The sequence below is a fragment of the Canis aureus genome, chromosome 15, assembly GCF_053574225.1.
Source record: "Canis aureus isolate CA01 chromosome 15, VMU_Caureus_v.1.0, whole genome shotgun sequence".
Classification (NCBI taxonomy): Eukaryota; Metazoa; Chordata; class Mammalia; order Carnivora; family Canidae; genus Canis; species Canis aureus.
The window spans coordinates 6,020,579-6,035,360 of NC_135625.1; the positions used below are offsets into that span (position 1 = coordinate 6,020,579).

At 46.6% G+C, this 14,782-nt stretch overlaps 1 protein-coding gene across 1 annotated transcript; it reads left to right on the forward strand.

Annotated features, from left to right (window-relative positions):
* Positions 1-1,717: 1,717 nt before the first annotated feature.
* Positions 1,718-4,171, forward strand: LOC144283920 (uncharacterized). Its single transcript, XM_077848395.1, has 3 exons — positions 1,718-2,074; positions 2,969-3,162; positions 3,400-4,171. The coding sequence occupies exons 1-3, from the start codon at positions 1,959-1,961 to the stop codon at positions 3,906-3,908; spliced, it is 819 nt and encodes a 272-aa protein (XP_077704521.1). The 5' UTR covers positions 1,718-1,958; the 3' UTR covers positions 3,909-4,171.
* Positions 4,172-14,782: the final 10,611 nt, after the last annotated feature.

The following is a 14,782-nucleotide window of genomic DNA, read 5'->3' on the forward strand; positions in this document are numbered from 1 at the left end:
TGCCGGCCCACGTCTGGGGGCTCTGGCTCCCAGGAACCCCAGGGGTGCGGCTTGTTCCTATGCTGTAGGCAGTGGCTCCAGCATAGGTACCAAGGTGTCAGGGCGGTGATCAGGAGGCGCCGTCACGTAACACAGCGCAGGCCAGGCCAGGCCCCCTGTGCCACCATCCTGGGAGCCTCATCCCCTCCTCCTCAGGTTCAGGGAACCAGGGATGTGTGGGCAGGTCCCATCCAGGCTGGGGGACGCTGCAGGGCGGCACATTCCCCGGGGATCCCTTCAGGGTCACCCTGATGTCAAGGTGGGCAGGGGGGAAACAGGGTTCCTGAGGTCCTCTACTCGCCCCAGAGTCACCCCGAGGCCCTGCAGCCGCATCCCTTTGCTGTCCCCGGGGGCGGTGGGTGCCGCCTGCACTGTGGGGTGTCTGGGTGGAGGCAGCTGGGGGTGCGGCCCAGCCGAGGGGGCCAGACCGGGCGCTGAGGCCTCCTGCCTGGCTGCCGGGCACTGTCTCCACAGAGCTCCACCCGGGTCGTGGGGCGCGAGCAGGAGGAAGGGGTTGTCTGCCCCACCGCCTCCAGGAGCAGGGAAGTGCCCTGCGCAGCTAATGGAGGCCAGCGCGGGCTCAGGATGAGTGCAGGGGCTGGGCCCCCCGACACCCGGGCCCCGATGCGGCAGGAAGGACCCCGGGTCCCAGAAGCCAGCCTGCTACCCCCTGGGCCCCCTGACACTCCTGCTCCCACATGAGTCTGGATCCCCTCCTCCCCACACCTGCCCCCATGGCCCTGCCCCTGCCTGGGCCAGATGCAGAGTCCCTGCGCACAGATGTGTGGGAACATCAGAATAGAGCCCTCAGGGGAGGCCTGGTCCCCCGGGGGTTAGCGCCTGCCTTCCCCCAGGCCTGATCTCCGAGGCCCGGGATCGAGCCCCGCCTGGGCTCCCTGCACGGGCTGCTTCTCCCTCTGTTTGTGTGGCTGCCTCTCTCGGTCTCTCTCTCTGTGTCTCTGGAGGTCCTTGTAATGATCCAAATATTTTGAACATTTATCCTCTGAGATTGTTTCTTTATTGCATAGTTGGTCCTGTTTGTGTAAGAGACAGGCAGGGAGCTTGAGCGGGAGAGGGAGCCCCAGCTCCTCAAGCCCACGGGGCCCCAGCGCAGGGCCTGCCGGGGCGGGATCCCAGGTCTCCTGGCGGCTCCCTGCAGGCTGCACGTCCCCTCTGTCCCACCTCAGGGTGCAGGGGCCGCGGCCGGGAAGGGGCATCAGATCGTCCTGACCAAGCTCACCCGGACGGAGCTGCTGGAGTACAAAGTCCGACAACTGCTGCTCGCCTTGCAGCGCAGGGACGTCATCTACATCTTCAGCTTTTTAGAGGATTATCGTACATTCGCCACGGACGAGGTGCTGGACCTGCTGTTCACCGAGTGAGCACCTGCCCCTCCGCAGCCCAGGGCTGGGCCACCTGCTGGTGGGGAGGCTGGGGATGGTGTGAGCTTCCCGGCCTCGGGCTGCTCCCCCGCCTGGAGCAGGGTCCCCCAGGGCCTAGCGGGGTCCTGCAGGGCAGCCCCGGGGCTTGGCCTGTGGCGGGTCAGCCAGAGGGGCTGTGCCTGTGCTCAGCAGCCGTCCTCCTCCCCGTGACCAGGCCTGTGCCTCCTCCCCGCCCCCCCATCACCAGGGTCCTGAGCGGCCTGTTTCCCCATTGAAAGGGAGGTTTGAGAGTCCATCGGGGGTCTGTGTCCTGGGGCAGCCAGACAGGGGAACCCCGGGACCCCCCAAGCCCACTAAGATATGGGCCATGGGCCTGGCCAGAGCCCTTTCATGCTCAAGCCTTCAGGAGGCCCCAGCAGGTGCGGGCACTTCTCCGGGAGCTGCCCGTGGCCCCACGCACAAAGCTGACTGCCCCCGGGGCACAAAGCTGACTGCCCCCGGGGCAAGGCCTAGTCGGGGTCAGAGGGTGAAGCCCCTATGATGAGAGGTCGCGTCCACAGGACGATTCATGGGATGTCCCTGCTCTCCTCTAGGTATGGGTGCATCGCAGATGCGTGGGGTAACAACGATGTGGTCCTGCAGTGCTGGAAACTGTGAGTGACTCCGGCTCCTGCAGGAGGGCCTTCCCTCCCCTGGAGGGCAGCGAAGGGGCTGTGGGGCGGTGGGGGGGCTGCCCCCTCACCCCACACATCTGCAATTCCCGTGACAGGGAAAAGGTCTAATGCCCCTTCTAGAAAAGAGCAAAGGAGAGCGGTGGATGGGGTGTGGGCTTGGTGGGAGTCACTGAGACCCCTCAGGGAGACCTTCTCCATGCCCCCCCAACCCTCTCTCTGCCCCACACCTGGAGCCCAGAGCAGAGGGGGTGGGGAGCATCGTACTCCCCAGTCGGGTGGCACCTGGACCCAGGGGAACAGCAGGTGCTCAGGAGGGCCGGTGAGGGCTCCCGGACCAGGCGGCCCCCGCCCCGTGGGAGAAGGGAGATTAGAGTCAGTGGAAGGACACCCCCGGGGGCCCCTCGGGAGGGAGGCAGCACAGAGACACAGGAAGGAAGGTGGCGGTCCCGGGCGGCTCCTGGCAAGGCCTGGCAGGACACAGAGCCCGATCCCTCCTGCCTTGGAGCTTCCCAGAGCAACAGTGTGTGCAGTGAGGGCAATGACAGGCCAGACGCCCCCCGTCCCCTGATGCCTGCCGGTGGACTTAAGGGGCAGGTGGGCAGGGACCAGGCTGAGGAGGGAGCCCTGCTTCCCCAGGAGAGACGCTGATGGTCACCCCGCTGGGCCTGGGCTCCCCACACAGAGGTTGCATCCCAGCCCCTCCTCGGGGAGCAGGCCTGTGGCAGGCAGGACCACCAGGTGGCAGGGGGACAAGGAGCAGGACTGGTCTCTGACACCCTGCGCGGAAGGCCGTGTCCTGCAGGGCTTCCCCGGGACACCTGCATGTGACAGAGCCCTGTCTTCTGATGCCTGTTCCCGCCTGTCCCTCCCCAGGGCCATGTCCTTCATGATGGAAATATGGCTGAATTATTATGGGGACGACTTTCATCAGTTCCCAGAATTTCCCTCCCTTATAAAACTCCTGGAATTGTTAAGACAGCACATGCCAGGCACAGATGCGCATCTCCGGGCCCTGCGTCACCTGAGGCAATTCAGACGCCTCCATGCAGCAGAGCGAGAGGCTGGGGGTGAGGAGGACTGGGGGTGGCCGAGCTGGGGATGGGGGGAGCCGCAGATCCAGCCTCCTTGCTGCTGGACCAGGAGCAGGGGGTGGGCTCACACCCCACCCCACGGGCTGCAGCCTGGGGACACCTCCCAGGGCTCTTGCCCTCACACACGTCGAGTGGCGGGAAGAGTGGCCTTGATTTGGGAGGGACGTGGACAGTCTGTCCTGGTGGTGATACTTTGTCTTCTTGGATCTACAGCTTTGGCCCGAGGAAAACACCCTGAACCCACTCTGGAGTGCACCCCAGCTCCGACCGTGGGGCCTGCTGCCCCGTGGGGCCTGGCTGCTGGGGCTGAGGGCTTGGCCTGCGATGAGCCGCCTGCTGGGGAGGCAAAGCCCCTGCAGATAGTGGTCACTGCTGCCCTGCAGGAGCCCCCTGCACCCCTGGGAGCCCTGGAAGAGGAGCAGGCACCACCCCCTGCTCTCGAGGTCGTGGATGTGCCCCAGCCACCTCCTAACTCGATGGAGCAACTGGCCTCGGGGATGGAGCAACCTGTTGAACCACCCGAGGAGCCCGCCCCAGCTCCAACTGTGGAGCCTGGGGAAGGTTCCGGGTCTGAAGGGATAGTGGCTGCTGGAGATGAGGACTTGGTCAAGGCAGAGATGCTGGCTCCTGAGGTGAAGGTGGTGCACGTGCTGGTCGAACCTATGGTTCCCTGCCCCGATGAGGAGGAGCCACCTGCTCCCATGGCCACCCCGGAAGAGTAGGCCCTGGTGCCTGCAATCGGGGTCCCCAGAGGGCCAGACCTGCAACCTGCCTCCGGAACAACCTGCTTCGATCCGTTAGCAGCCCCCTGACCACCTCGGGGGCCCGCCCCAGCTCCCACCGCGGGGCTCGTGATGGCTGCAGCCCAACAGAGGCTTGCCCTCCCCTGTTATTTCACTGTTTCTATTTTTTGAGTTTTTCTTTAACCTGTATAATAGCTTATAGAGTTTTATTGCAATAAAGGATAAGTTAACTTCACACAAAATTGACTCTGATGCTTTTAAATTACACATCGTGGTACTTTAGGTCCATTCACAGTGTCAGAGGCCCCAGAGCCCAGGGCACTGGGAGACACAGCCGAGGATCTGGGGCTCCCCCAGCACAGGCAGAGGCCGGGAGGACAAAGGACAGCCAGGTCTCTCCTGCCGCCAGGTGGCCCCGAGCTGTGCAGATCGTGCCCCTACCCCGGAGCACCCAGACCCCTGCACATTGGGAGCTGCAGTAGTTACTGTGGGAGCTGACTCCAGAGCTGGACAGCTGGCCGCCGCTACTGTGGTTGTCCCTCCTGGTGTCACCCTGTACCTGGGCCTGAGCAGGGGCCTCACAGGATAAAGAATCCCACTGAATTGTAGACCTGGTAGAGGGCTGGGCAGCTCCCCCAGGTGCACACACCTGAGAATCAGCACAGCAGGCACCTCCCCCAGAAGACCAGCTCGAAGGTCAGAGGAAAAGCAAGTTATTGACCAAGCAGCCTGGAAAGTTCCAGGGGAAGTCAAGGGATTTACAGTATATGGAATCAGAGGATACTCCCCTTGTTTTTTCTTTTCTGTTTGTTTCTGTTGTTTCCCCACCCCCTTTTTTATTCTTTTTTATTTCTTCTTTTTTTTTCCCCCTTTTTCTCCTTTTTCCAGTACAACATGTTGTTGGCCACTCTGCACTGAGCAAACTGACTAGAAGGAAAAACTCACCTCAATACTAAAAATCAGAAACAGTCCTCTCTCCCACAGAATTACAAAATTTCGAATACAATTCAATGTCAGAAAGCCAATTCAGAAGCACTATTATACAACTACTGGTGGCTCTAGAAAAAAGCATAAAAGATTCAAGAGACTTCATGACTGCTGAATTTAGATGTAATCAGGCCAAAATTAAAAATCAATTAAATGAGATGCAATCAAAACTGGAGGTCCTAACGACAAGGGTTAACGAGGTAGAAGAACGAGTGAGTGACATAGAAGACAAGTTGATGGCAAGTATGGAAACTGAGTAAAAAAATAGAAAGACAATTAAAAGACCATGAGGATAGGTTAAGGGAAATAAATCACAGCCTCAGAAGGAAAAATCTACGTTTAATTGGGGTTCCTGAGGGCGCCGCAAGGGACAGAGGTCCAGAAACTGTATTTGAACAAATCATAGCTGAGAACAACTGGGGGAGGGTAATAGGCATTCAGATCCAGGAGATAGAGAGATCCCCCCCCCTAAAATCAATAAAAATCGTCAACACCTCGACATTTAATAGTGAAGCTTTGCAAATTCCAAACATAAAGAGAAGATCCTTAAAGCAGCAAGAGATAAGAAATCACTAACTTTTATGGGGAGAAGCATTAGGACAACAGCAGACCTCTCCACAGAGACCTGGCAGGCGAGAAAGCGTCAGCAGGATATAGTCAGGGTCCTAAATGAAAAGAACCTGCAGCCAAGAATACTTTATCCAGCAACGCTCTCATTCAGAATAGCAGGAGAGATAAAGAGCTTCCAAGATAGGCAGAAACTGAAAGAATATGTGACCACCAAGCTGGCTCTGCCAGAAATATTAAGGGGGACCCTGTAAAAGAAAGAGGAGGTCCAAGGGAACAATCCACAAAAACAGGGACTGAATAGGTATCATGATGACACTAAATCCGTATCTTTCAATAGTAACTCTGAACGTGAATGGGCTTAATGACCCCATCAGAAGGTGCAGGGTTTCAGACTGGATAAAAAAGCAAGACCCATCTATTTGCTGTCTTCAAGAGACTCATTTTGGACAACAGGACACCTACAGCCTGAAAATAAAAGGTTGGAGAACCATGGACCATTCAAATGGTCCTCAAAAGAAAGCAGGGAAAAAAAAAAAAAAAGAAAGCAGGGGTAGCCATCCTTATATCAGAGAAATTAAAGTGTGTCCCAAAGACTGTAGTGAGAGATGAAGAGGGACACTATATCATACTAAAAGGATCTATCCAACAAGAGGACCTAACAATCATGAATATTTATGCCCCGAATGTGGAAGCCGCCAAGTATATCAGTCAATTAATAACCAAAGTTAAGACATACTTAAATAATAAAACACTTATACTTGGTGACTGGAATATAGCACTTTCTACAATTGACAGGTCTTCTAAGCACAACATCTCCAAAGAAACAAGAGCTTTAAATGCTTCACTGGACCAGATGGATTTCACAGATAGTTACAGAACTTTACATCCAAATGCAGCTGAATACACGTTCTTCTCAAGTGCACATGGAGCTTTCTCCAGAATAGACCACATAGTGGGTCACACATCAGGTCTTAACGGATACTAAAAGATTGGGATTGTCCCCTGCATAGTTTCAGACCATAATGCTTTGAAACTAGAACTATATCACAAGAAGAAGTTTGGAAGAATTTCAAACGTGGAGGTTAAGGACCATCCTGCTAAAAGATGAAAGGGTCAACCAGGAAATCAGAGAAGAATTTAAAAGATTCATGGAAACTAATGAGAATCTTTGGGATGCAGCAAAAGCAGTCCTGAGGGGGAAATACATCGCAATACAAGCATCCATTGAAAAACTGGAGAGAACCCAAATACGAAAGCTAACCTTGCACTTAAAGGAGCTGGAGACACAACAGCAAATAGATCCTACACCCCGCAGAAGAAGAGAGTTAATAAAGATTCGAGCAGAACTCAATGAAATGGAGACCAGAAGAACTGTGGAACAGATCAACAAAACCAGGAGATGGTTCTTTGAAAGAATTAATAAGATAGATAAACCATTAGCCAGCCTTATTAAAAAGAAGACAGAAAAGACTCAAATTAATAAAATCATGAATGAGGAGAGATCAGCACCAACACCAAGGAAATGCAAACAATTTTTAAAACTTATTATGAGCAGCTATACGCCAATAAATTAGGCAATCTAGAAGAAATGGACAGATTTCTGGAGAACCACAAACTACCAAAACTGGAACAGGAAGAAATAGAAAACCTGAACAGGCCGATAACCAGGGAGGAAATTGAAGCAGTCATCATAAACCTCCCAAGACACAAAAAGTCCAGGTCCAGATGGCTTCCCTGGGGAATTCTATCAAACACTTAAAGAAGAGACTGTACCTATTCTACTACAGCTGTTTAAAAGACAGAAAGAGATGGAGTACTTCCAAACTTCCTCTATGAGGCCAGCATCACCTTAATTCCAAAACCAGACAAAGACCCCACCAAAAAGGAGAATTAGAGACCAATATCCCTGAGGAACACAGATGCAAACATTCTCAACGAGATACCAGCCAATAGGATCCAAAAATACATTAAGAAGATTATTCACCATGACCAAGTGGGATTTATCCCCGGGATGCAAGGCTGGTTCAACACTCGTAAAGCAATCAGTGTGATTGATCAGATCATCAAGAGAAAAAACAAGAACCGTATGATCCTTTCAATAGATGCAGAGAAAGCATTTGACAAAATATAGCATCCATTCCCGATCAAAACTCTTCAGAGTGTAGGGATAGAGGGACCATTCCTCAGCATCTTAAAAGCCGTCTATGAAAAACCCAAACAAATGTCATTCTCAATGGGGAAACACTGGGAGCCTTTCCCCTAAGATCGGGAATGAGACAGGGTTGTCCACTCTCACCATTGCTATTCAATATAGTACTAGAAGTCCTAGCTTCAGCAATCAGGCAACAAAAATAAATAAAAGGCATTCAAATTGGCAAAGAAGAAGTCAAACTCTCCCTCTTCCCAGATGACATGATACTGTACATAGAAAACCCAAAAGCCTCCACCCCAAGATTGCTAGAACTCGTACAGCAATTTGGCAGTGTGGCAGGATACAAAATCAATGCCCAAAGTCAGTGGCATTTGTATACACTAACAATAAGTCTGAAGAAAGAGAAATTAAGGAGTCAATCCCATTTACAATTGCACCCAAAAGCATAAGATATCTAGGAATCAACCTAACCAAAGGGGTAAAGGATCTATACCTGAAAAACCACAGAACACTTCTGAAAGAAATTGAGGAAGACACAAAGAGATGGAAATATATTCCATGCCCATGGATTGGAAGAATTAATATTGTGAAAATGTCAATGCTACCCAGGGTAATTTACACATTCAATGCAATCCTTATTAAAATACCATGGACTTTCTTCAGAGAGTTGGAACAAATTATCTTAAGATTAGTGTGGAATCAGAAAAGACTTCGAATACCCAGGGATTTATTGAAAAAGAAAACCATAGCTGGGGGCATCACAATGCCAGATTTCAGGTTGTACTACAAAGCTGTGGTCATCAAGACAGTGTGGTCCTGGCACAAAAAAAGACACATAGATCAATGGAACAGAATAGAGAATCCAGAAGTGGGCCCTCGACTTTAAGGTCAACTAATATTCGACAAAGGAGGGAAGACTATCCACTGGAAAAAAGACAGTCTCTTCAGTAAATGGTGCTGGGAAAATTGGACATCCACATGCAGAAGAAAGAAACTAGACCACTCTCTTCCACCAGACACAAAGATAAACTCAAAATGGATGAAAGATCTAAATGTGAGACAAGATTCCATCAAAATCCTAGAGGAGAACACAGCAACACCCTTTTTGAACTTGGCCATGGCAACTTCTTGCAAGATACATCCATGAAGGCAAGGGAAAGAGAAGCAAAAATGAACTATTGGGACTTCATCAAGATAAGAAGCTTTTGCATAGCAAAGAAACAGTCAACAAACCTAAAAGACAACCTACAGAATGGGAGAAGATATTTGCAAAAGACGTATCAGATAAAGGGCTAGTTTCCAAGATCTATAAAGAACTTCTTAAACTCAACAGCAAAGAAACAAACAATCCAATCATGAAATGGGCAACAGACTTAAACAGAAATCTCACAGCGGAAGACATAGACATGGCCAACACACACATGAGAAAATGCTCTGCATCACTTGCCATCAGGGAAATACAAATCAAAACCACCATGAGATACCACCTCACACCAGTGAGAATGGGGGAAATTAACAAGACAGGAAACCACAAATTTGGAGAGGATGTGGAGAAAGGGGAACCCTCCTGCACTGTTGGTGGGAACGTGAACTGGTGCACCCACTTTTGGAAAACTGTGGAGGTTCCTCAAATAGTTAAAAATAGAACTGCCCTAAGACCCAGCAATTGCACTGCTGGGGATTTACCCCAAAGATACAGATGCAGGGAAACGCCGGGACACCTGCACCCCAATGTTTCTAGCAGCAATGTCCACAATAGCCAAACTGTGGAAGGAGGCTCAGTGTCCATTGAAAGATGAGTGGATAAAGAAGCTGTGGTCTCTGTATACAATGGAATATTCCTCAGCCATTAGAAATGACAAATACCCACCATTTGCTTCAACGTGGATGGAACTGGAGGGTATTATGCTGAGTGAAGTAAGTCAGTCGGAGAAGGACAAACAGTGTATGTTCTCATTCATTTGGGGAAAATAAATAATAGTGAAAGGGAATATAAGGGAAGGGAGAAGAAATGTGTGGGAAATATCAGAAAGGGAGACAGAACATAAAGACTCCTAACTCTGGGAAACGAACTGGGGGTGGTGGAAGGGGAGGAGGGCGGGGGGTGAGGGTGAGTGGGTGACGGGCACTGAGGGGGACACTTGACGGGATGAGCACTGGGTGTTATTCTGTATGTTGGTAAATTGAACTCCAATAAAAATTATTTTATTAAAAAAAGAAAGAAAGAAATTAAGGGCTAATAATAAAAAGAAAAAAAAAAGAACAGGTAAAAGTGCATAAGTAAGCCTAAAGAAAGAAAGCTATACTTATGATGACAGAGACAATAACTAAGTATATAGAAAGAAACATACAATAAGGAAATCTGCAAAGGAATAAATTATTCATTTAAAGGGTTAAATTGGAAACAAACAAAAATATCACACAATACCAGCAGAAACGCATATATTTTTCAGAGCACCATGATTTAGGAATGCCTTAGAATCTTAACCTCTTAGGCCAGACTTATTAGTATGGAGTATTTTCCAGGTATCATTGTTTTTAGGTTGAACTGAATAGATTCTTGTAAGTTTTTTGGCCCTCAATTTTTAAAACATAGTTACTTTGGACTAGGGGTACATTACAAAATAAATATTTTTAAAAATTGCTTAAACACACGCACACGCACACACACAAAACATCAAAAACACAGCAGGATTAATTAAGAATAAATGAAAGGAAACATGCTAATATCAAGAATAAAAATTGGAAATTCACTTTAAGTTCTGTAGACATTTCAAAACTCAGAGTCTTTTAGAGCAACTTTTATAATAATAAACTTATAATTAAATTATAGAAGTTGTTTGAAAACCAATCTTAAGTAAAAATAGTAAAAAAAATGAAAACTTTGCTGTATAGTTTTTAAAAATTGAATTTTAAACTAAAATTCTATTCACATATGGCTTGTCTTATTAATTATTCATATTTAAAGAGAATATTTCACCAATTGTATGTAAGCTTTCCTGGAGAAGAAAAAGACAAAAAAAAAAAAAAAAAGAGGCTCACTATATTGCTACAGTGAGCCAACATAATTTTAATATTAAAATCTGACAAAACATAATATGGACATAAAATTACAGACTAACGTATTTTATTAGCAAAGAGGGAAAAAATGTTAAAACATTAGCAAACTGAATCCAGCAATATATTTAAATAATGATATGACCACGGAATGAAAGGAACAAAGAATTACTATTATAAAATCAATGGATTTAATTTATTATACAAACAGAAAAAATAAAAAATATGAACATCCTAATAGATTCAGAAAAAGCAAATGATACAGTTGGGCTCCCACCTTAAAACTTTCCAAGCCAAATCGGGGCACCAGGGTGGCTCAGTCAGTTAAGCATCTGCCTTCAGCTCAGGTCATGATCTCAGGGTCATCCTGGGAGGCACCCCTGCATGGGGCACCCTGCTCAGTGAGGCGTCTCCTTCTCCCTCTCCTTCTGCCTTTCCCCCAGCTTGTGCTGGCTCTTGCTCACTCGCTCTCTCCCTCTCTAATACGTAAAATCTTTTAAAAAATCCCAAGCCAAAGGATAGAATGAAACCTTGAAAAATCTGATAAAAATTTTTTTTGGCTGAGATACTCGCTAGTTATCAAATACCCATGTGCTCTTGCATATTCCCCATCTTCCAGTGTAGTTAAGTTGACTGAGCCATTTGTTGATACCCAGTCAAAAATCTGTGAGCAAAAGCATGGACTACCTGGAACATCAATCATCCTCCAGTTGTCTTTCTTTCAAAGAAGCAAACATTCCTTGTAAAATGAGAAAAATCACAGATGGAGAAGAACCTTTCAGAGCCATAGTCACAGAACACAAAATTCACTCTGCTTGATTTCTAGAAATGTTTATTGTAGGATACCATAGACTAGAATGAGTTGTATTTCCCACTCCCTCTGACTGTAATAAGGGTAACATTTTATAATGAAATAAAATAGCATTTCATTTTAAGAAATGGGTTAAGTCAGTTAAGTGTATGATTCCTGGTTTTGGCTCAGGTCATGATCTCATGGGTCTTGAGATGGAGCCTGGATTGAGCTCCCAGGTGAGCAGGGAATCTCCTTGAAGATTCTTTCCCTCTGTCCCACCCTCCTGACTCATACATGTATTCTCTCTCTCTCTCTCTCTCAAATAAATAAGTCTTTAAACAAATAAGTAAATTAAGATGTTATTTATTTCTACAAAATTCTAAGCATTACCTTTTTTTTTTAATTTATTTTTTATTGGTGTTCAATTTACTAACATACAGAATAACACCCAGTGCCCGTCACCCATTCACTCCCACCCCCCGCCCTCCTCCCCTTCTACCACCCCTAGTTCGTTTCCCAGAGTTCGCAGTCTTTACGTTCTGTCTCCCTTTCTGATATTTCCCACACATTTCTTCTCCCTTCCCTTATATTCCCTTTCACTATTATTTATATTCCCCAAATGAATGAGATCATATAATGTTTGTCCTTACCTTTTTAGTCAGCATAAATGAAGTTTAATGGCATAGGTAGTAAAAACAGATGCTTGGAAAAAATAGCACTAACCAGGTGTAGTCTTCAAAATGATATTCCTCTATACTAAGTATAAAATCATTTGCCATGAATGGATCTCTGTGGGTGCCTGGAGAGTCCTCTGAGTAGTCTATGTGGTCCTTACCCCTGCTATGTACAATTTAATTAAAACACTACTAGCATGATACAATTGTAATTTGCCCTCCAGTCATAATAAAGTAGTAGACTTTTTCCCTACATGTAGTAAAACCTCAAAACTAATAAAGATAATATTTGAGAAAAAATATAATGGAATTTATGTGGAATTATGTAAAAAGGTGAGGGAAAACAAAACCCTGATGCTAAATAAGAAAAGCCAAGATGATGAGGAATATCAGTCATTAACAGAGAGGTAAAGTGGATGATAAATAAAAGAAAACAACAGAGGATAAACTAAGAAATATCTAAAACAAACAAACAAACCCCAAAACAAAAAAAAAATAGCAACTCCAAACAAGCTCTAATATATCGATGATAAAAAGTAAACGAGGTGGGATCCCTGGGTGGCAGCGGTTTACCGCCTGCTTTGGCCTGGGGCGCGATCCTGGAGGCCTGGGATCGAATCCCACGTCGGGCTCCCGGTGCATAGAGCCTGCTTCTCCCTCTGCCTGTGTCTCTGCCTCCCTCTCTCTCTCTCTCTCTCTCTCTGTGTGTGTGACTATCATAAATAAATAAAAATTTAAAAAAAAGTAAACGAGGTTTCAAAATTCTGTATTGCTGTGAGATTTTTTAAAAATGCAGATTCCTGAACTGAAATAAAATGCAGAGGAAGAAATCATAGAATATGTATTTTTATTGTTTTATTTTTATTTTTTAAGATTTTATTTATTCATGAGAGACACAGAGAGAGAGAGGCAGAGACACAGGCAGAGGGACAAGCAGGCTCCCTGAGGGGAGCCCATGAGGGACTTGATCCCAGGACCCCAGGATCACAACCTGAATCAAAGGCAGATGTTCAACCACTGAGATACCCAGGTGCTCATAGCACATCTATTTTTAAAGATACTTTCATAACAATAATGATAAAGATTAATTAAATACTTGTGAAATGCCAGATATATAGTTAATTGTTCCAAATCATTATATTATAAAATTGTCCCAGCAACTCAATAAGATATATACTGCTGTTCCAATTTTATCAACAAGTGAAGTTATTGGGGCTAAAAGAATCACTAAGTTCACATACAATAAACAGAAGCTTCAGAATTCAATTTCTATTGAAATTGCATATTCCTGTCTGACCTGTCTGACTCCAATGCATTCGCTCTTAAATACCACATAAAATGCTTTCTGTTATAAGGCACTATGTTGATGAACATATTTTTTAGAAAAGGAGATTTCAGATTTTAGGAGACAGATACAGAGAAGCACAGATGTATTGTCTGAATATTTTACAATAATTAAGTCTTATGCTGTATTTATCAATGATCCTGATGATAAAATAAGTTATCAAAAAAGGGAGGAATTAGAACAGCGATCCCTGACCAACAGGGTTCTACAATGGGAAAATAATTAATACTTTATTATTACAATGTGTTAACCCTACCAGAAATTGTGATGTTAAAACTAAGTAAGGACATCAATTTAATACATAAGACATAAATGAGACGTCCTTCTTCCTCCAAATATACATGCTAGCATCTTATCACCTTCTGCTCTGTTCAGGAATCTGGTACAATAACCATTGTTTTCAAGCATGATTAAGAAGAGACAATGAGAGACACAGATTTGAGTATGTTCTAAGAATCACACACCAGGGGGCACTTGGGCGGCTCAGCTGATGAAGGGACTGCCTTTTGCTCAAGTCATGATCTGGGGTCTTGGGATGGAGCCCCATATGTGGCTCCCTGCTCAGCGGGGAGTCCGCTTCTTCCTCTCTCTCTGCCCCTTCTTCTGCTAGTGCTCTTCCTCTCTCTCTCTCTCTCAAATATATAAATTAATTAATTAATTAATCAATTGATTTAAAAAATGAAAAAAAAATCAGACAATTTACTTGAAAATGTAACCAAAGAGGAGAGAGAGAAACTACATCATGAGTTTCTGTCATATTTATTTATTTATGACCGTCACACACACACACACACACACACACAGAGAGAGAGAGAGAGAGAGGCAGAGACACAGGCAGAGGGAGAAGCAGGCTCCATGCACCGGGAGCCCGACCTGGGACTGGATCCCGGGTCCCCAGGATCGCACCCTGGGCCAAAGGCAGTGCCAAACAGCTGCGCCACCCAGGGATCCCGAGTTTCTGTCTTTTAACAATGATCCTTCCTGCCAGCAAAATCAAGATGTCTGATTATTTCAAATCCTGGTAGGTAGTTCTTTGTCTTGGGGACTGGGAGAGAGAGCTGGAAAATCCGAAGGGAGAAGACAGGCAAAAGAAATTTTCTGGAAATGAAAAAAAAAAAGTCTCCTTCTGTATATTGAAAAACACCCTCCACCATTTTGTCACCCTACTCTCTGTGTACACACCAAACCTGGGTGGATATAGCCAAGGACCTTCTCCAGTGTTCCACCAAGCTGCTGAGCTAGTTGGATCAAGACCGCATTGACTCGTATGAATAA